The 22,883-nt window shown below is 41.7% G+C and overlaps 1 protein-coding gene and 1 pseudogene across 1 annotated transcript; both read right to left on the bottom strand.

Annotated features, from left to right (window-relative positions):
* Nucleotides 1-1,938: 1,938 nt before the first annotated feature.
* LOC118845733 (alpha-1,3-mannosyl-glycoprotein 4-beta-N-acetylglucosaminyltransferase-like protein MGAT4E) lies at nucleotides 1,939-9,359 on the bottom strand. Its single transcript, XM_036753737.1, has 4 exons — nucleotides 8,923-9,359; nucleotides 7,992-8,121; nucleotides 4,904-5,057; nucleotides 1,939-3,161 (listed from the first exon to the last, which is right to left on the bottom strand). Exons 2-4 carry the CDS (start codon nucleotides 8,097-8,099, stop codon nucleotides 2,023-2,025), a joined length of 1,401 nt encoding a protein of 466 aa, XP_036609632.1. The 5' UTR covers nucleotides 8,100-8,121; nucleotides 8,923-9,359; the 3' UTR covers nucleotides 1,939-2,022.
* A 7,702-nt stretch (nucleotides 9,360-17,061) lies between these two features.
* Nucleotides 17,062-21,062, bottom strand: LOC118846805 (annotated as a pseudogene).
* Nucleotides 21,063-22,883: the final 1,821 nt, after the last annotated feature.

Genomic DNA, 22,883 nt, shown 5'->3' on the forward strand with positions numbered 1-22,883 from the left:
GCTTCACATGTGTTAACTTTTAGACTCTTTGAAGTAAATGGTATTATTGTTGCCGTTTTATAGATGAGAAAGTTGGGGCTGAGAAGAGCTAAATGACTTCCCCAGGTTCACACAGTAAGTGACCGGGGCAGGATTTGAGCTCAGGTCTTCCTGTCTCCAAGTCTAACACTTTATCCCTTGTGCCACCGAGTTGCTCAAACCTCATCTTTGGCGTGAAGGTTACTCTGATCTCCTAAGCAGCCAGTTCCCTTACTCCCAAACTTCTCTGTGTTTAATTACCTTGCAGTTAGTCTTCTGGAACACTTTGTTATCTCCCTTATCAGAATGTAATCTCTTTAGCAGGAGGGATTGTTATATTTTTTATATGTATATTCCTAGAACCTGGGACAGTGCCCAGCGCCCAATAAATGCTTGTTTGATTGGTTGATAATTTAGTCCAACCCCCTCATTTTACACGTTAAACCTGAGCCTCAAAGAAATTAAATGGTTTGCTCATTGTCACATAGGTAGCAGAGCTGAGATTCAGAGTCAAGTCTTCTGACTTCAAATCTAGCGTTCTTTCCACTCCACAGTGGAACACCAAAAGTTGATTCTACCTTAATTTCCACTGATGGATATATAACGTCATAAGTAAAGGAGGCCATGGTCAAATTGGATTGATCTTATCATGTCACAACTCGAATATTATGTCCAGTTCTAGGTCCTATATTTTAGAAGAGATATTGCCAAAATGGAAGCCATTCAAAGGAGGGCAAACCAACATGGTGAAGGAGACTATAATCCATACTGTGTGATGATCAGGTGAAGGAGCTAGGGATTTTCATCCTAGAGAAGACTAAAGATGGTTGTATGGGTTATGTTAGTAGGCTTCAACTATTTAAAGGAATGTCAGGGGGAAGGAAGATTAGATTTGTTCTATCTGGCCTTGGAGGGTTGTGATGTTAAGATCTTCCCTGCCCATTAATCCCATTACTAGGTCTCAGGTGGAGCTAGTTAAGGGAAGCTTGATTAGGGGAGGGTTGTTTATAGGAAGGCCCACACCCTTTTGCTAATTAGGTCACAGGAGGTATAAAGCCCTCAGGCACTAAAAAGAGTATATATACTCTGAGGGTAGCTGTCAAGCTCTCAGAACTGCACACAGGACTGTGGGAAGAAAGGATGCAGGCAAGCAGACAACTAGGATTTGTGAGTGAGTGTTTATGGGAAAGCACCAGCAGAGGGAAGGTTATGGGATGACTTGGCTCCCTGCTGCGATATTGTATTTTAATTTCCTTGCTGTTATAATGAAGTGGACTTACTGGTTTTAGGATACAATTGCTGCTAGGTTGAATTGGAGTGATTGGTTTGGGGATTTGATCCTCTGGTGTCTGAATAAGTGTTTTACTTCTTCTACCTTCTATATGGAGAGTCTCTTATATTTAGCGATTCCGAACTATACAGGCATATTCATTGTCACTATCAATATTGTGACACTTGCCTTACTGATACAAGGGCAGAACCTAGGACCAGTGAATGAAAGTTTAGGGAGACAGATATTGATTCAATACAGGAAAAAAACTTCCTAACAATTAGGATGTCACAAAATAGAACGGGCTGCCTTTTGGAATGGTTTGTCAAGTGAAGCCAAGTCAACAACGCAAAAACAATCCCTACCCTTAGGGGCCTCACAATCTATAGAATTAAGCTTTCTCTCACCAAAATATCTTCAATCAGAGGTTAGATGAACACTCGTGTCGGGGATATTATAGAAGGGATTCATGCTTTGGGTGACCTCTGAGATGCTTTTCATCTCTGTGATTCTATAATCACTATAATGTTGGTGGCTAAGACAAACCAAACAAACAATAGGACGTTCCTTGTCTACAAGGTGGCAGATAATCTCAATCAAATTGCATCTTTCCTGTTCAGCAGGGACAGGCCCCAAAGGATACTTCAATAGTGATTTCAAGATTTTAATTTTATCCCTTGTGTCAATTCACCCCGGGGTCCCTCAAAATTTTCCATCATTCTCTCAATCTCCGTCTACCACTCAGGCTTGCTCCAAATATTAATGTGCTTGATCATTACTTTGCCATGCTGAGAGGTACTCACTACTAGCTTCAGACAGCTCACATTCTTCCCTGTCTTTTTATTCAACATCTTGTGGTCCAGCTTCCCATTTACCAGTGACCCCAGCAGAATGTAGTGGGTACAGGCTTTGGGCTCTCCTTGGGGATCATAGCCTAATTCTACTTTGCCATCCTTCAGCTTCTCCTTGTTTTCCTGGTCTGTACCTGTCAACACCTGCACCCGGGTGACTGTGGCTGCCTTGGCCAAAACCACGGTTAAATGGTTGCCAACCTTAGGCTCCAGTGCCCAGAAGAACCCTTTCTCACCTAGGATGTAGGCCTTTTGGGGAGAAACATCATTTAAAATCCTCAAATTACTGTAGACAGTCGCAGGTGGATTGTTGGGTGGCTCCTCTCTGTCCTTATTCTTGACCTTCTTGTACTTTGATTTGTTGGAGCTGCTCTCATTGAAGGAGAAGCCCACTTGATGGAAGAGGGAAGGGCTGAATTGGATGGGATGGTTCTGGTCAAGCAGCTTTCGGAAATGGTAGAGAAGCACATCAGGAGCTACCTCCCTGTAGAGAAAGAAGAATTGAGCGAGCTGGGGGAGGTCACTGGAATGCAGGAGTTTGCCAACAAAGCCCCATGTTGAGAATTCCATTAGCACCCAGTTATCTGTCTCCCAGGTCACCATCTCTCTCTGTATGCAAGTGATAAAGTTACGCAAGCAGTGGACGTTATCTTCAATCATCAGGAAATAGTTAGAGAGGTTGGCAGCGAAGTTCATGAGCAAGGCATGGGCCACATTCTGATTAAATTGGACCATATTGGAGTAGGCCTGACTGACGTTAGTTTTCAGAGACCTCATAGGACAGGGAGTAGACAAGGAACAGATCACTAGCAATTGCCCTGCCAGTGTTTGTGGGCTGAATGTCTTGACAATGTCACTAATGGTCTCATTGAACCAAGTAGGATCAAGGACAGTCAAGTAAACCAGCACTAGGACATTCTTCAGCTCATCCTTGGAGGAAGCAAGGAATAGTGACTTCAAGGTACTCATGAGGTAGTTGCCCTGGGGATGCTGCATAGAGGACAGACCTATAGTCATCAGTTCTGAAAAGGAAGCACCGGTGGTAGAATTAGTAGCAGAAAGAGATGATAAATGACTTGTATTTTTATAAATTTGAGTCAGTTCTCTATATATTTGAGAAACAAGGCCTTTATCAGAGATACTTGTCGCAATTTTCCCCCTAGTTTTATGCTTTCCTTTGAATTTTGGTTACAGTTTGTACAAAAACTTTTTAATTTTATATAATCAGAATTATCAATTTTACATTTTGTAATGCTCTCTATACTTTCTTTGGTCTTAAATTCTTCCATTATCCACAGATCTGACAAATAAACTATTCCATGCTGTCCTAATTTGCATGGGTAGTGTTTGAAATACTCCCTGGAAATGTCACCTCTGCTCCTCTCTCTTCTCTTTTTACTTTTATAATTTCTTTCTGCCTTTTCTGGTGGGTGAACCAGATAAGGTAATGCTACTTTACTTAGAAGTTTAAGTTAAATCTCCATGTTTGCTCCTTAGGGAGGGTGGTGAAGAAAGTATGTATCTGGGACCGAGGGGTGGGTAGAATCTGAAGGGAAATATGAGAGTACACCAGAGATAAAGCTTGCTTACTTTCAAAACATGCCTAAGAATAGCTCTGACCCAGTTTTTCAGCATTGTCCCTGGTGCCACACAGGATGGATGGCATTACCTCCCATTTGCTTTATTTCTCCCTTGTATGTTTAGAAGTATTTGTATGTTGTCCCTCTACTGAAGGTATGGGTCTTGAAAGGAGGGATCATGTTTTTGCCTTTCTTTGTATCCACAGCAGTTAAAACAGAGTAGGCTCTTTAAAAAAATACTTGTTGAGTAACTGACTGACATAGATGGATAAAACTTGGATTAGATGATTTATACAGTCCTATAAGGACCCTAAAATTCTGGGGTTCAAGAGCACTGTGAAAAACACCCACCCGTCCCCAAGAACTCATTCCTTCTCTTAAACCCCACCCCTTTTTAAATATCTTTTGGTTTCTTATCACCTATGTTTCTCAATGTGACCCTACCAGAGAGCTTCTACCCTTAGAACAAAGAATAGAAATGAGGAAAAACAGCACCATAAAACTAAACAACCTATGGAAAAGGTCTGGCTTTATATGCAGTATTCCACAGGCATGTTCCCTATCCCTTACTCTACCTCTTCCAAGTAGAGGACATTTGGGCTTTCTCATCTTTTCCTTCTCTTTTTATCCAGCTTCCCTGTCATAGCTCTTCCTTTTCTCCTTCCCTCCCATTTCCCTCTTCCCCAGAGCCCTGCTAAGAATGAACTTGGCATAGAATGACCAGAGGATAGGTCTGGTTTGGTGGGGGGTGGAGGGTGGCAGGGCTTGTTATTACTGGTTTTAGTGCAGACTGAGTTTGGGGAGAATAACGGACTCAGGTTTCCAGGTTTCTACATTTAAAGTCTCATGGGCAACAGCCCTGCCTCTCAGTATTCCTCACCCCATCCCTCATAGCCTTCTTTCTTTTCTTCTTCCTACTTAACATCTTCCTGTCAGCTATTATACCCTTTACCCTCCTGAGGGCTCCAGGCTTCCTAAGTGGGGGAGGAGCAGATAAAGTACTGTGCTTCCTTTGGAATCCTACCTCAGACACTTGCATGACCTTGGGTAAGTCACGTTTACCTGTCTAAGTCCCAGTTTATTCATTTGTTAAATGAAAGACATGGCTCTGATGGCCTTGAAGATCCCTTCCATATTTATATCTATGACCCCAGGTCTCCCCAGGTCCCCTTGATGTAACTTACTTTTCTTGGTGGGCAGGATTCCAGCCAGCTGTTGATAGGAGGCATTACTAAACTCTGAGGGGTTGGAGATTTCTTTGAAGGACCTCAAGTGACTTTTGCTCACAGAGGTGATCTGTTGCTGGGCGATCATCCAAGCCAAGATCTTCTTTTCCTCCTGGGGACAGGAGTAGTTTCAGCCTTTCCAGACACCGCACTCAAAGCCTCCAGGGCTGTGGTCTCCAAAGTGAGGAGTTGACCTGACCCTAAGGGGGCTGTGTAATCACCCAAGAGGCCACCTCTTAATGATGTCAGGCTTTGGGGCATATCTCCAACACAACCACCCTACCCTTTCCCCCTCAACACTTCTTTATTCTATCCTCTTCCCTCTACTGCGCAAGCTCCTGACCTCTTGTTATAGGAGCTGTTACTATTAACCTAGGTACCCAAAGTAACAATGGCACGGATGCCAGAGAAATTCTAACCCTGCCCCATACTTACCAACTGCCTTTTTCTCTTACTCCCCGTCTCCACCCACCACCTCCCACCTCCAGTCTCCTAGTGGCTGCTTTGGGGAGTGAAGGCTTGAATAATGAAGTAACTAAGTGGGACAGAGGACACTTTCACTCAGCTGTTCCTAATCCTTCTGTTCTCACTCTCACTGTCCCCACATATCCATTTGGATACCAATTTTGTTCTTGTTCTATATCTATAATTTTATTATTATAGCAATTGTTCATTCCTGGTTTTTGAAGAGGTCCAGTGATATTATGGGTGATGTTTTGACTTTCATATGAATTAGATTTAAGTAAGGCAGAGTTACAGTCTTTAGCCTCACTCTCTCTTCTCTCACACTCTCATCATAATCCGGTGGCAAGACAAAAGTCAGGATGACTGGTGATGACCCAGAATGCAGTTGATGACTTTGGTGTCTTTGATGTCTGATCTAGCTCTAAGCCTCCACAGCCCCTGCTTCATGGCCATTGAATAAATTATTCTCTTCTGCTCATTCCCTCAGGGGAAATCTTCACATACTTAGGGAAGTCAGCCTTCTAACTCACCAAGAGGTTTAAGGCCTGTTGGTTACCCCACCGTGGTTTAGCCCATCTGCCTAGATAGTTTTATTGAAGTGTGGCCGGTATACAGGCTACAGCTTCTTGAAGCAATAGGAGAGAGTTGGGTGAAATGTAGACAACAAAAGTGGATAGGAGCCCTGAAAAGGGGTTAGCAAGCCCTCACATCAGAGGTGCTAGTCCTCCATGAACACCCCGTACACCTCAGTATAGTAGTGGATTTGTGTGTATGTGTGTGTGCGTATACATGAGTGTTATGAGGCTAAATTTCCCTTTCTTATTCTGGCTGGAAGTGCATTGGTCACCAAGTGAACTTACAATCTGCAGCTCGCAGCTCTGGGGCCAAATATATAGAACTTATAATCACTACCCCTATGGTACCATAATGAACTAATACTGATTAGAGTTTGAGTTGGGGCCCTCAAGGAATCAACTTTCTCACTACTGAGCTCCAGTCTGCCATCTGGACATTTCAAACTGGATGTCCCATAGGCATCTCAAACTCAGAATGTCGGAAACAGAACTCCTTATTTTTCTCCCCAAACATACCTGTCTTCCAAACTTCCTTATTATTGTTGAAGGTGTGCCACTGTTCTTCCATTCATCAAGACTTACAACCTCGATAAAAATGTGCATATCCTTTGACCCTGCAATACCACTTTTAGGGCTGTATCCTAAAGAGATCATATAAATGGGAAAGGAACCCACATGTGCAAAAAATATTTATAGCTGCTCTTTTTGTGGTGGCAAAGAACTGGAAATTGAGGGGAAACCCATCAATTGTGCAATGGTTGAACAAGTTGTGGTATATGAATGTAATAGAATACTATGGTGCTATAAGAAATGATGAGCTGACAGACTTCAGAAAAACCTGGAAAGACTTACATGAACTGATGCTGAATGAGGGGAGCAGAACCAGGAGAACATTGTACACAGTCACAGCCACATTGTGCTATGACTACCTTTGATAGACTTGGCACTTCTCAGCAATGCAAGGTCCTAAAGACAACCCCCAAAAGGCTCATGATGGAAAATGCTATCTACATCCAGAAAATTAGGGAGTCTGAAAGCCCATCAAGGCATACTATTTGCTTTCTCTTTTGTTTTGTTTTGTTTTGTTTCTTTTTTCTTGTGGTTCATTCCATTGGTTATAATTCTTCTTTTCAACATGATTAATGCGAAAATACATGTAATGTGAATGTATGTGTACAGCCTATATCAGATTGCATGCCACCTTGGGAAGGGGGAAGGGAAGGAAAGGGGAGAAAATTTGGAACTCAAAAGCTTGTGGAACTGAATATTGTAAACTAAAAAGAAATAATAAAAAGAAAAAGATTTACAACCTCAGTGTCATCCTCACTCACCCTATGTGTCTCATCTATTACCAAACTACCTATCTATTCTCCTCTCCATTCACCCTAGTTCAGGCCAACAGTCAGTTTGTGCCCTTGCCCAGTTCTTGACCACATTAGCTTCTCATTTCATCTTCCTCTGTCAGATCTCCCCCATTCCAATCGGTCCTCTATGCAGCTGCCAAAGGGATTTTCCTAAAGCACAGATAGGTCTAACCATGTCACCCCCCTGTACTATGAACTCCTGGGCCACCATTACCTTGAGGATAATATATAAACTTTGCTGATTTTCTCATATCACTTTTTCAGGAGAAAGCTTGACCAGCCTTCACAGCTTTGAGGATGATGATTTCTCAGCTAGAATGCATTCCACCTCTGCCCAATTTACTTTGTTCATATTCTGCCAAGGCCCAGTTCAGGTCCTACCTATTTCCTTTATGACTTTGACTCTCACTTGCCTCCCGGGGTTGTTGTGAGAATCAGATGAGATAATTTTTGTAAAGCTCTTAGCACACGGTAGACATTCTATAAATGCTCGTTTCCTTCCTCCATTCAATCCCTAGCCCTCTGTTCTGAATTCTCACAGCATGAGTGGCCTATGTTACATTACACAATATGGAACTTGATAGATTCTGTCTTTTAGTGCCCCCTTTTTGTCTTCACTCCACTGCTGGTTCTCTTACTCACCAGTTCCTGATCTTCATCAATTTCGGTGGTAGCTCCCAGGCTGAGGAGGAACCCCAGGAGAATGAATGCAGGAAAGGCCAGCCCAGAGCATAGAGTAGAATAATGCATGGCGTGCAGGTGGGATTCAGCTCTAAAAAGGAAACGGAGCAGGGTCTGAGATTCAGAATGTAGGATCTGGAAAGTTTCTGTCTCTACAGAAATTCAGAGCATCTCTCTACTTCCTTTGTAAGTCCCTCCTCCCTTCTACCTGTTCGTAATTGCCATTTTCCCAAACTTTTAGCTCTTTCCCACCTGAAGAGATCACTGTACAGATCAGACAGTTACATGGCACAGTAGATATAGTGCCAGACTTGGAATCAGGCAGACTTATCTTCCTGAGTTCATATCTGGCCTTAGACACTTACTAGATGTGTGACCTTGGGCAAGTCATTTAACCCTGTTGGCTTCAGTTTCCTTGTTTATAAAATGAGCTGGAGAAGGAAATGTCAAACCTCAAATGGGGTCAGGAAGAGTTGGATATGGCTGAACAACAACAGAGCAGACATTTTGCCACCTAGTGGAAGAGATCATCTATATACAGCTGTGTCCCCTTCTGCCTACTGTGACTGACTTCTAGACCCTCAGAGCCTTTTGGATGATCCTTCATATGCTTCTGGAAGTCAATGTATCGGTGAAAATCAGGCAGGCTTTTTGGGAGTGATGACAGAGGGAGGGACCAGGGCATTCAAGGGATATCATTCTTGGATTAGGGTAATGCATTAGAAAGGGTATAGTTACAAACAGAGAAAGTGGAGGGTCATTGCAGGGGACTGGGGATGAAGGGGAAGAAACAAGCTGGGCAAGAGGTCAGTTTCCTCTCCCAGGCTCTGACCATCAAGCAGATATTTATAATTGGACTATTGTAATGCACATTCTTCCTCTGATTCCTCACCTGTTATCTGTTCAACTGCTGATCAACCTCCCCTTGACCTCTTGGTTAGGATTCTCTCGGAAGAAGATTGGAATGGAAGTAGTTACCCGGGGATGAGGATGGAGCAGTTTGTAGCCTGGGTTTAAGCTACCTCTTTAAGCATGACAACCCACAAGTCTTTCTCTTTTTTGGCATCTATTTTCCACTCCCCTAGGGCTGAAGAGGAAGTGTTCAATAAGTGGATTGTAAAGAATTAAATAGGAAATCCAGGCCAGTTCAAGCACCTCAGAACCACTGCAGATGGTAAGTTCATCTGTCACCTAGTCAGCCTATTGCCTCTTAAGTGCTGGGGTATTTCAGAGACCCCAGAGTTCACCCAAAGATCCAGGGGAAGGAACTTTAAAATGCCTACAGACGGTGGGGTTAGGTCTGGACTCCTAGGACCAGAATTTGTCTCCTTTGATCTCTGGAGGGACCAAATAAATTTCTTTTGGCCCCTCCCAGGTGACAGTACCCTAACAACCATTGTTCCCTCTGAATAGAGACCAAGCTACCACTTCAACCTCAGAGGTCTGTGACAAGGGGGAGCATATGGTTGGTTGTCAGAGTATCATTGATTTAGATCGCAAAGGCCATCTAATCCAACCCCACCATTTTGTAGCTGAGGAAAATGAAGTCCAGAGTGATTTACCTGACTTGCCTAACCACTACAGTTAAGACATGCCAGAAGCAGGATTTGGACCTTGGCCTGGAACCCAGAGTCAATACTCTTCTCACTGTAGCACACAGTAACTTGGGTGGTCTCCATCAGGAGACTGAGGAAAGGTTTGTGGTGCTAATCGTGATTAAAGATCTTCCCGGCCCATTCATCCCCTTAATAGGCCTCAGGTAGAGCTAGTTAGGGGAAGTTTGATTAGGGGAGGCTTGTTTGTAGGAAGGCCCACATTCTTTTGCTGATTAGATGTGAAGCCCTTGAGCCCTAAGAAGGGTATAATACATATACATATACACATACACATACACATACACATACACATACACATACACATACACATACACATACACATACACATACACATACACATACACATACACATACATATACATCCTGAAGGTAGCCCTCAAGCTCAGAATAGAGAGCTGCAAGAAGAAAAAAAAGATGAAGAAGAGAGAACTTCAAGAGAGTTGGAGAGCTGGAAGAGACGGAGAGACAGAGAGAGAACTGTAAGGGCTCTGAGAACTGCAAGGGCTTTCAGGATTTCAGGAGGAGAGGACACAGGCAAGCAGACAGTTAAGATTTGTGAGTGAGTGTTTATGGGAAGGCCCTAGTAGAAGGGAAGGTTACAGGATGGCTTGACTTCCTACTGTAATATTGTGTTTTAATTTCCTTGCTGAATGAAGCTTACTGGTTTTGGGACACAATTGTTGCTATGTTGAATTGGGGTTCTTAGTTTTGGGATTTGATCCTCTGGTGTCTGAATAAATGTTTTACTTCTTCTGCCTTCTATATAGAGAGTCTCTTATATTTAGCGATTCTGAACTATACAGGCATATTCATGGTCACCATCAATATCATGAATCTTGCCTTACTGATATAAGGTTAAGCAAGGCTGTCTCACTTTTACTCAGACTGGAAATGTTAGGGTAGCAGTAACTGCTCTCACCTCACTTTTCTTCCTGGGGTGACTGAGAACCTCACTCAGACAGGCCCGCCCTAGATAATCAAATAGTTTAAGGACCATTGGAGAACCCATGAAGTTCACTTATGGTGAACCACTCCAGAATAAGAGCAGGATATGCCTAAGTAACTGAAGCTTCAGCTGACACAAGAAGAACCAGGAAAAAGCAGCTTATAAACTTCCTATGGGTCAGAAGAAGCTATTGGCAGGGGAGACCTTCAAGGTCTTTCCTTCTGCTTGCTCCCCTGTTGCCACATTATTTTGATGTTTTATTTTGGGAGAGAGGAAGATATAGAGAAAGACAAGATTTTTTTTTTTAAACCAAGGAGCTTTATGTTCAAATACTCCATCAGACTTTTACCAACTGTGTGACCTTGGGCGAAACAACAAACCTTTTTCAGCCTCCGTCTCTTTTCTGTAAAATGGGGATAACAGTACCTGCAAGTATCTATAGGAGAGGGGTATTGTGAGGCTCAGATGAGGTAATGAATTTTGTAAAGCACTTTGCAAATCTCAAAGTGCTATATAAATGCCAGTTATTGTTGTGGTGGCTGTTATTTTTAGCCTCCTTCACCAGGCCTTCTGTCTCATGATGACTTCATTCCTTAAACCTTCTATGGCACCCCTTACAAAACAACATTTATAGAACAATCCAGGGTTGTGTTGCTAAATGTTTCACAAGGGAGAGGGGACATATTCAGAAGTACTTTTAAGTTCAATATGCATTATTCGCTTCCTTGAGTTTGGACAATTAACAAAACAGTAAATCAAGTCCTATTGCTTATTTCTTAGGTGTAAATAAATATTCCCATGGAAATTTTTTTTTTGGAGGGGGGTGGAATTTAATAATGGGTTCTCTAAGGTGGGTAAAGCTGTTTCCAGCACATCTCTGCCATAGGGCAGTTCTGAGAGCCAATCAAATAATCAATCAATAAGCATTTATTAATTGCTTATCATATGTCAGGCCCTGTGTCTAAGAACTGGGGACACAAAGAAAAGCCAAAAAAAATCGCAAACAAAACCCCGTTCCTGCCCTCATAGAGCTTTCTAACAGTGGTTTTCAAAGTGTGGTCAGAGGACCCCTCAGGGCCCTTGCTTATTAAATTAAGTCCTCCCCTTTTTCAACTACATGTCTTTAACCAAGGTATCCTATCACAACGGATTGAATGCAAAAGCAGATATGAGAATATAGTTGTCTTCTATTTCTAGACATTAGATAGACATTAAAGAGAATTACAAAAATCTTTAAAATAATGCCACTCTTCTCAGTAAATTTGTTTTGGAAATTATGACTATTTTCACGAAAACATGTAGTTTATATTAACATGTGATAGAATTGTTACTGTTATTTTAAAATGAATTAATATATTTTAAATTTTTATTAGTTTTAATTTCTGAAACAGTAAATGTCAATAGATATAATTTATATAAAAAAGTTTTTGAGGTTCTCTACAGTTTTTAAGAATGTAAAGGGGTTCTGAGACTAAAAAATATAAGAATTGCTTCATTCTAATATGAGACACAAGTGAATAATGACATACATACCATATATGTATATGTGTAATATGTGTGGATGTATGTAGATATACACACATACATGCATATATATGTTAAAAGGAAGGTAATCTCAGAGGGCAGGCACCAGCAAGGGGAAGAAATTTGAGTTGTCTTGAAGCCAAGGAAACCAGCAAAAACATAACAGAAGCTTGAATCCTCTATCTTCCTAATCATGCCTGGAATATTCTCCATCCTCCACCAAGACTACTGACCTCCAGGCCTCTTTTAAGTCCCTGCTAAAATCCCACCTTCTACAGGAAGCTTTCTCCATCCCTTCTTAATTCTAGTACCTTCCCTTTTTAAATTATTTCCTATTTATCCTGTACATAGCTTACTTTGTATGTATTTGTTTGCATGTTGTCTCCTCTATTACACTGTAAGCTCCTTAAGGGCAAAGACTGTCTTCTGCCTCTTTTTGTATCCCCAGCACTTAGCATGGTGCTTAGCACATAGTAGGCACTTAGTGTTTATTGATGATGCCTCTTTCTTAGCTTGCTTTGTGTATCTGTGTTATCTCACCCCATTAGATTGTAACCTCCAAGAGGGCAGAGACTGACTTTGACTCCTTTCAACACTTAACACAGTGCCTGATACATAGGAGGTACTTAATAAACGTTGATTGATTACTTGTGAAGATGTATTCTTTTATGGACAATCATCTGGAAAAGCCTTCCTTTGTTAAGCCCTTTATTATCTGGATCCAACATGCCTTTCTAGACTTTGTACACTTTTCCTCATCATGGACTCTTCATTCCACTCAACTTGCAGTTTCCTGTGTATATATTCCCTCTCTGACTTCTATACTTTTGCATAGACTGTCCACCGGGCCTGGAATGTTCTTCCTCTTCATTCCTGCCTCTTGGAATCTCTAGCCCTCCAAGGCTCAGCTCAAGTACCACCTCCTACACCAGGTCTATCATGATCCCCCCTAGTTAATAATTCCATCCCTGCCTGAAGTCACTTTGCATGTTTCATCTTTATTTATAGATTCATGTTGTCCCACATCTCGTACCCCACAACCCCGAACCCCCAACACACACACAATAGAATGTAAACCTCCTTGAGGTCGGGAGTAGCTTTGGTTTTGTCTTTGTATCCCCAGCCCCTAGCGCAGCGTTTAGTACATATAGGCCCTGAATAAATGTTTGTTGATTGATTGAGGGAAGGATATTTCCCCCCTCCCCCATTTACTCTGTATGAATATAGTTATTTTTTTCTTGCTGTATCCCACATTAGAATGCGGTGGTCCTTGTGACCTCAGTGCCTAGCACAGTGATATTGTTTAATTTAATTCCCTTTTTCTCTGTGAAGTCTTTCCCCATTGCATCTATCCACAATGACCTCTTCTCTGAATCTTAGGCTTCCTTGGGCGACACTGGGAAGCAGTGGAAATAGCTCTGGGTCTGGAGTCAGAGAACCTGAGTTTGAGTAACAGCTCTTGCTGCTGAAATTTGTGAGATCTGAGGAGTCTCCATCTCTTTAGGGTTCAGTTTCCTCATTTGTAAAATGAGGGAGTTGTTCTAGATCAATTCTATAACACGGACACACGTTAATTATAGATAGATAAAGATAGATAAAAGATATAGATACAAGATAAAAAAGATATAGATAAAAGATGATTTAGAGGGGAAGACTTGGGAGATTGAGAAAGGCCTCAGGTAGAAGGTGGCATTTGAGTCCAGACTCAGGATCAGTCCCTCTCATTTTTACATACAAGAAACCCAAGGCCCAGAGAGGCTTTAGGGACTTTACCAAGGCCATATAGTAGCGAGTGGCAAAGCCAGGATTCAAACTGAGCATTCTTTTCACTGCACCTCACCATGGGTCTTCTTTCTATCCAGCCTAAGTCTGCCATTTGGTAGCTTCTACCTGCTGGTTTTAGTTTGACCTTCTGGGAATAAGCAAAATAAATCTAACCATTCTTCAACATGTCAACCTTTTCAAATATACCACTCGTCTATCAGCAGAAGATGTGGAAGGCTAAAAGTCAAAGCTCTGATTAGGATAACAGAAAACACCCGAAAACAGTTCCCAAAACCATTTGCCAGAGAGCTACGGTGAAACAGAAGACTTCTGTTCTGTTAAGGATTTAAATTGACTGGAGGTTACCTAGATTTGGGGAGAGAAATCTCATTGAGGGATTTCTGGTCATTTTTTTTTAAAATAAATATTCATGAGGATTTAATTGTTGAATTAAGCTCTAGGATCACATCATCACAAACTTGTGCTCATGATACATCTTTATGTCTTAACCCTCTTGTCAAGATATTGGGAGACACCCTGTTTTCCAGAGCTAAGGCCCAGCAAGCAGGCTGTGCCCTGAGCTTGGCATAACAACGATCCTTTGTGCTTACTGTCTGGATGATCTCACCCTCTGGCATAATTATTATATTGCTTTGACCAGCACCAGGTGTTCTCTGAGCTCAGACAAGTTCTGGTCATGAACCCCTGTTATGAATCAAACTTGACACATTGTTGCAGTTATCCCTTATTATCAGGGCTACTCACTGTTTATCCACTAGTATAAGTATTGAGATCTGCCTCCCCTAAAGAGGGTCCCCCCCACCACTAGGGGTGGGGACCAGGCACACGTGTCTAGATCCCCATCCTTGCTTGCAAGCTGTTTCCCTCACTTTGAAATTAAGCTTCTGTTTGATTCCCGACTCTCCTGCCTCTAGCCTGCTCTGTCCAGCTCCAGTCACCTGCAGGTTAGACGCTGGTTGGGACCAGTTGACACTACAAATGAGTTAGTCATAGAACTACTATGTTGACATAGTCATAGAGGCAGCTAGGTGGCGCTACAGTGCATAGAGCGCCAGAAGTTAGCAATACCTGAGTTCAATTCAGCCTTAGACTTACTGGCTGTGTGATCCTGGGCAAATCACTTAACTGCCATTTGCCTCAGTTTCCTCATTTGTAAAATGGGGATAATAGCAGTACCTCTCATCCAAGACTGTTGTGAGGCTCAAATGAGATACTATTTGTAAAGCTTTCTATACACAGGATATGTCAGCAACTTTTAAGTTCAATAGATTTTTAAAGTCAATCCTAAGGTACAGTTTAGCTCAACAACTTGACAGAATGTTACATATCTAGCTGAATTCACATGTGTACCTTAACAGCCAAGGAAACGCAAGCATCTGATATTCAAAGATTAACCCGCACTATAAAATGTGATATGATGTTGTAAGACAGATAACACTAGCACGCAGGATGGCTGCTAGCACAGGTTCACTCTTGGTCTGGTCAGACAGGAAAGGCACTAAGCTTTGAGGGGGCTAACAATCTTACTTTGTTCTAGTCTAGTCTTCTCAAAAGGGCTGCTGATAATGGGAGCGCTAACTGCTACAGCATTCTCTAATCACCCTTCTCGCAGGGGCTGGCGAGAAGAGGGGGAACCTACCCCTACATCTCCATGGGGTCAATCAAGGCAGGCACAACTTGTGTACTCCCCTAAATCCCCTCAAGCCTCAATGGGGGCTGGTTGAGGCAAACATAGATTCCCCCCAGGCCTTGATGGGGGCCAGTCAAGGCACACCCAGCATCCTAGCTTGTGCATTCAATCTGAAGGGTCCCCCCAGCCTTGATAGGGTCCAATCAAGGCACACACAACAGTCTAGCTTGTACATTCAACCCTAAGGGTTCCCCACTCCTTGACCAGTGCCCACCTGCTTTATAGAGCATCAGATAAAGAAGGCATATTGCCAGCAATAGCTTCCAGTTTTACGTTACCTCATCCTTGTATCTTGCTGTGCAGTTGCAATGGATATTTACAATCTAAGCACAAATATTTATATAATTTATCATTATAGAACACTGCACAAGCATGGTGGAGATGTTTTGAACCATAATCATGAGAACTCATATCTAATACCTGGGAACAAGAGAATGTTATGGCTATGGATCCTGGGAAACTGAACTCTAAGAAAGAATAACAAAAATCTACCTTCTACACACTAAAGTCCACCTTACACTAACATCCACCCTACTTACAGATATTCTCTATTCAAGGGTTGTTATACAATAAAACAACAATAATGGAAATGCAGTATTTTAATCAAATCATTGTAATGATGCTGTTCACTCTATGGAAAATTAGGGAATTTATGCTGGAAATGCCTGCTTTTACTTCAGTGGACTTGCTTCAGCTCTTGCCTTTGGACAGCCTGAGGCACAATAGGTAACAAACAGGATTTTCCACATTAGTGGGCATTCTTTTTTTTTCCAAAATAGATCACAGGTTAAAGTCATACAAAATTATAACTAGGTTTTCATTATTATTTAATAAATTAAAGAAGCTAGATTCAATCTTTAAAAAAAAATCTTCCAGGATATTGAGATGGAAAGGATTGACTTTATTAAAAACAAAACAAAACAAAAAAAGAGTCAGACTTGACGAACCCAATTGACTGTCAAGCCTAATCAAATCTTTTAAAAGAACAAGAAAAATGTGATAACTTGATTGCGTCTGCAATTATGACTAAAATCCAGAAAACATAATCATATTCATTTAAGCACAAGCCTACCTAATACCTAGGGGCGGCTAGGTGGCACAGCAGACAGAGTGCTGGGCCTGGAGTCAGAAAGACCTGAGTTAAAATTTGGCCTCAGACACTTACTAGATACATGACCCTGGGCAAATCACTTAACTCTTTTTGTCTTAGTTCTTTTTCTGCAAAATGAGCTAGAGAAGCAAATGGGAATTTCCATACCATTTCCATACCATTCCAATATGATTGTCAAGAAAACCCCAATTTGACTGTAAACGACTAAACAACAACCTATTACCTAATTCAAAACAGTCATTCATGGAAAGTTCTATGGTAGGTAAAACTAATTTAAATAAGGTAGTGTTATGATATTTTTTAAAAAAGGAAAGAAAATCTCATTATAAGCAAATCTGCTTTATGTAATAAGACAATGATTATTCCTTGGTAGCTTTGTTGAGATGTGCTAGTAAGTCTACCTTTTCTCCCTTCATCTTAATGCCAGTGAAGGTCATCTTTGTCCTAGTGATTTTCCAAGTATTTCATCAGTGTATCCTTTCCTCAGATGATGCCTTTGTATTTGGCACTTTGCAAGTTGGCACTTGTAGAAGAGAATCCTGAAGCCTGACTGGTCTTTTGGCCAAAGAGTCCATTCAGATTAGGTCCGGTCTTGTGCTTTCTTCCCTTTTCAACTGTGTGGTTCTGTACACACCTCTGAGCAAAAATTTTCTGGCCCTTCTCAACATTACCCACTGTGAATACTGTTGGCTACAAGAGCTAGATCAGTCACCTCGGCCCCAAGTCTCAATTCTTTTTGATTTCTGTTTGTTTTCCAAAGGTTCTGTAGTTTCCTCTACAATTCAGGACTATGTGATTTAAAAAAAAAATCTCTATAACTGCAGCATCTAGCTTAACGCCTTGTAACATAGTGGGCTCTTAATAAATATTTAATTAAATTGATAAAGATGTTGAACAGAACAGACCCAAGGACAGATATTTGACTAGAAAGCTCAGTCCAGGTTGGCATCTGTTACCATAATTACGGAAGCAGGATATATGAGCCATGTATTCAGTAAGGTAGCAGCTACTGCAGCTAGCCTTAATGAGTGTACCAATCTCTTTTCTACTGGAGATTTTGCCTGTAGACCACAGAAAAAAGCAAGAAGAAAAAGACTATCTGGACAAGGATCTGTTAGAGGTTGGCCCATTTTGCTATAGTTGTATAGCTGATTGGAAAAGGTGGAGAGAAAGATCTAGGAGAAACCTCTGTTTGGCAAAGAAGTATATTGTGGGGGAGGGCAGCCTGTTGTTCCAGGGTAGTGCTGTTCTTGCATGTATATCACAGGTCATTGTCTCCCTGGGGAATTCTTATGTTTTGGGCTGTGTTGCAAGCTGTCCTCTATGCTTTCAGGCCTAAAGGACAGTAACATGTTTGTCCCAAGATCAGCACTATAGCTATGGCCTTGATGGCATCTTTTTTCTTTTCTTTTCTTGTTTAGTATTTCATTTTTCCCGTTAAATGTAAAACAATTTTAAACATTTGTTTTTTAAAATTTTGAGTTCCAAATTCTCCCCACCCCCGCCCCAGTCTCCCTAATTGAGAAGGCAAACAATTTGATATAGGTCATACATGTGTAGTCATGCAAGACATTTCCATAACAGTCATGTTGTGAAAGAAAACATAGACCAAAAAAAAAACACTCAAGAAAAATAAACAATGAAAAAAAAGTATGCTTCAATCTGTATTCAGACACCAACAGTTTTTTCTCTGGGGTTGGATAACATTTTTTTTTTCATCATAAGTCCTTCAGAGTTGTCTTGGATCATTGTATTGGACAACATCTCTTTTGTCAAGCATGCCTATGGTAGAGGTCATAGTATCCCAGGTGTCAAAGTTTACAGAACTCTGATAACATTTAGTCAACATTTTTTATGTCAACCTGTTCTGAACACTTTTCTTCTCTCTTGCCCCCAAACATCGGTAGTACCATCTGGCTCATAGAATCATAGAATTTTAGAATTGAAGGGACTTCAGCAGCCAGAGTACAATCCATACCCCAAAATAATTCATTTTAACTTTCCTGACAAATGATTGTCTAGCAGCAGGGTGGAGAACCTGCAGCCTTGTGGCCACAGGTGGGCTTCTAGATCCTTAAGTGTGGCCTTTTAACTGAATCCAAATTTTACAGAGCAATGGCCACAGATACCCCACCTCTGGTCCAGCCATTGTTTGGATACCTTATAAGTCAATAGAAAATATTTACAGTTTCATGGAGTGGGCAGAGAGATACCAATAGCTGGGGCGAGGAGCGGGGAGGAATATAGAAGAGCCTTGTGTGAGGATTTTCCAGTGAGGAAGTGGAACCTGAGTTGAGCTCTGAAGAAAACTAGGAACTCTAAGAGGCAGAGGTGAGAAGGAAGTACATTCCAGACCTAGGAGACAACAGTGCAAAGGACAGAGATGAGAGAAGGAATGTTTGGTATGAGGAAAAGCCAGTTGGCTGGAATGTAAAATTCATGGAAGAGAATAATGTGAAATGCCTGGAAAATTTAGCCAAAGCCAGATGGTGAAGGACTTTAAATATCAAACCAAGGAGTATGAATTGTATCCTAGAGAAAATTTAGGGGGCCACTCGAGCTTTTTGAGTAGGGGAGGGACATAGACACGCACTTTAGGAATGTCACTTTGTAACAACAATGCTGCTTGCAGCTGCTGTGGAGGTGTAAGGCCAATAACACCAGGACACAGGAGGGCTGCTAGCACAGGTTCTTTGATCTGTTTCTCTAAGGAAAGCAACTTTAAGGGTTTTACAATATCACTTTAATTAAACATACATATACCATTCACTTCATTCGGGGGTAAAAGTCAGTACCCTGAGCTTCAGAGCAAACAACAACAGAAATTACAAGCAAAAATTATATAAACAGAGCAAATAACAGAAATCAGCAGACAGGGCTTCTAACCATCTGATCATAGCAATACATACATAGTTACCAGAGAGAGAAACACCAACATCTGGGATTTCAAAGCCGAGGGGCTCCATAATGGCTACCCAGAGTCTTGTCTGGCCAAATCACATGAACACTTCCAATGAGTGAGCCCCCAAAGCAAAATGCTAATCTCAAAGTATATATACACTTCTTCAGGATCAGAAGGCACCAAAACCATGTGACTCAAACTCATGTGACTTAGGCTTTCTTGTGACTTAAGCAGGTCATCAAAGACTCTTGATGGATTGGAGAGGGGTGAGACCTGAGGCAGGAAGACCAATTAAGAAACTACAGAGAGTTCCCACTTTATTTAAGGGAACCATTCTGTAGACCTCTATATAAATTGATTTTTATGTGACTTGAATTTGCCCTGGGAGAGGGCAGGAGGAGGGAAGGGAGGGAGGCCAAGCCAAGGGGCAGGAATGGAGGAAAAAGAGAGAGAGGGAGGGAGAGAGAGACAGAGAGAGAACACATAGTACTGTATAGTAAAATTAGCATAGGTTTTTTTTTTGGAATATGGATTTCTTTTAGAATTCTTTACATGAAGTTGAGTTTACATAAAGTAAGAACTGTCTGTATTACTTCCAGATGAGAAGTAATGACTATGAACTAGAATGGTGGACATATGAGGGGAGAGAAGAGGACAGATATGAAAGATTTCATGGTGGTAGAGCTAGCAAGACTTGACAGCTGAACAGATATGGTGGCTCACTGAGGGTGAGGAATTGAGGATGACTCTAAGGTTGTTAACCTATTGACTGAAAGGATGGTGATGCACTCAACAGGAAAAGAGAAATTAGAAAGAAGGGTGGATTTGGGAGGAAAAGAGAATGAGTTCAGTTTCAAGCACATGAATGTGAGACTATAGCTGTACATGCATTTAGAAATGTCTAACAGGCAGTTGTTAATGGAGACTAGGGCATAGGAGAGAGTTAGGGTTGTACCCACAAACACAATTAGTTTTTGAAAAAGGATGAGTTTTGTAAGGAAAGACCATGAGTAAGTTTCTGAATATGTTGAGTTTGAGATGCCCATGGGATATCCAGTTTAAAATGTTCAACAGTAAGTTAGAGATGCCTAACTGGAGATCTGGAGGAGGATTCAGGCTAGATACATAGATTTGGGAGTCACCTGCACAGAGATGACAGTTGAAACTATTGGAGATGATGAGGTTATCAAGGGAGAGAGGAGAGAAGAGGGCCTAGGACAGAATCCTGGACAATGTGACCAGACAGGTAGGAGGAGAACCAAGAAAGAGTTGTGCTTTAATTCTACTCCTGTCTCAAAAACACCCAAGACAATGTGATTGTATCTAACAATTTAGAGAGCATCCTTCCCTGATTGTTTCCCTCTCCTCTGTGGAGAGTTATGCTTCGTTACCTGCTCCCTAGGACCATTATTAGCTTTGAGTGACGTTTTCGTTTACATTGTTATAGTCACGGTGCATGGCGTTCTTTTGGTTCTGTTCACTTTGGGTCAGTTCATACTTTGTGTGTAGCTTCTTAAGGTACATTGTTATCTTGTTGGCCCTTCAATCTAATCTTTTTCTTTCAAACAGGTCCCCTTCTATTACTTCATTCTGCTCATATGTCTTATTTTACCCAAAGCTCAAATACAAGCAAACCTCATTTCTTGGCCTGAGATTCCTGAGAGTCAGGACTTTGGTTCCCTCTCCCTATTCAAGGCTCAATGGCATTATGACATCTCAGGTTGTTGCTCCAGAATGGAAGGCCAGAGGTGCCATTTCCTATGCTGAGAACCCCACCCCTCCTAGAGAGTTCCCAGAAGGGGAGGGAATCAGACAGGGTTGTCCACTGAAAACTGGAATTGCCATATAGTTAATAAGAAATCAGGACATCTGGGTTCCAACTTTATTCTCCCATTGCTGTGCTGTGACTTGGGGCAAGTTACTGAGTTTCTTTGAATTTCAGGTTCCCTAAGTGGAATGAGGAAAAATAATCTTTGATCTTTCCTACTCATAAGGACAGTATAAGGATCAATATTTCAACACAAAGAAGGCACCCTGGGCTCTTTTGGAAGAAAGGGACTATCATTGGTCTTCGAAAAGTCATTGGTGTTTATTAAGATTCTGCCCATGGTGGATCTCCTTGGGAAACGCAGGGCTTAGTTGTCCTCACATTATAGCTCAGCTTGCTTGGAATGGGGATGGGGTGGGGGAAGGTTATGTGGAAGAGATAAATGACAATGGGTGACTGCTAATGGCATCAGGCCCAAAGCTGTCCCTCCTTTCCTTTCATCAAGGTTCTATCATGTGGGGTTGCCCCCTTTTGTTGTTGTTTGGTTGTTTTTCAGGCCCCCCTCTATCCACTATACCATTTAGCTGCCCCCAGGTTGTCCCCTACTAGCTATCAAAGCCTTGTGGTTAGGTTGCTGGTCTGCTGCTCCTACCCCATAGGGAGCCCTGGAAGGTCTCAGCTAACAAAATCATTTTCTTGCCATTAAAAAAGTTATTACTATTGTATAAACTTGACGAACATCAACTTCCAAGATATCTAGATCCCCTGGGGTCTCTCATAGCTAAACACATTCTTGACAGTATGGGAAGAAGGTATTTCTATCCCTAAATTCACTGGGCTTCAGGGATAGCAAGATAGAGAAACATCATGGAGTTTTCAGGGTCATTTGCTCGTTGTGGGATGGGGAAGGCAATTCAGTAGGGTGGATAGGTTTGAAGGAAAAAGTGAGGGGATGGACCTCCTTACTGCCATATGGCTCCCTCCTAGGGGTCTATGCCCCTCGTCAGCTTGTATTGCCCATTTAAATGAGAGGTATAAGTAAATTGCTTTGCAAATCTTAAAGTAGGGTGTAAATGTTAACTATTATTCTTGTTGTTAATATTATGACTATTATTATTACTCTCAAATAAATGCCCCTGGCTGTTTTTTAGTGTTTTAATTTTCTGTCACCTGTCATTTCATTCCCCAGACTGGACCCCTCTCTATCTTTTCATTGTACCCTCCATCTCCCATTGCTCCCCAGGCTGTGCAGATCTTTATAGGTTTGATCACAATCCAGCTGTCCTGGGTGGTTGTCACCACTACCCTCAGGCAGCTCACCCTGTTCTCCGTTTCTTTGTACGTTTTATGATCAAATTTCCCATTTTCTTTGGCATGTCTTTGAAATTTTCACTGGGATTATAGCCCAGCTCTACCTTTCCCCCAAGTAGGAACACTAATTCCTCTTCTGGGCCTGTCAAAACTTGCACTCCTCTTATCTTAGCTGGCTCCTCCAAAATCACAGTCAAGTG

This window comes from Trichosurus vulpecula, chromosome 4 (genome assembly GCF_011100635.1).
Source record: "Trichosurus vulpecula isolate mTriVul1 chromosome 4, mTriVul1.pri, whole genome shotgun sequence".
Taxonomy (NCBI): Eukaryota; Metazoa; Chordata; class Mammalia; order Diprotodontia; family Phalangeridae; genus Trichosurus; species Trichosurus vulpecula.

Excerpts from the sequence above, each read along its gene's own strand:
- LOC118845733 (XM_036753737.1), bottom strand. The coding sequence starts at position 8,099 with ATGCATTATTCTACTCTATGCTCTGGGCTGGCCTTTCCTGCATTCATT. Across the intron at positions 5,058-7,991 it reads TTGATGAAGATCAGGAACTG|GAGGAAAAGAAGATCTTGGC; the intron begins GTGAGTAAGAGA and ends TCCTGTCCCCAG. Across the intron at positions 3,162-4,903 it reads AATCCTGCCCACCAAGAAAA|AACTGATGACTATAGGTCTG; the intron begins GTAAGTTACATC and ends CTTCCTTTTCAG.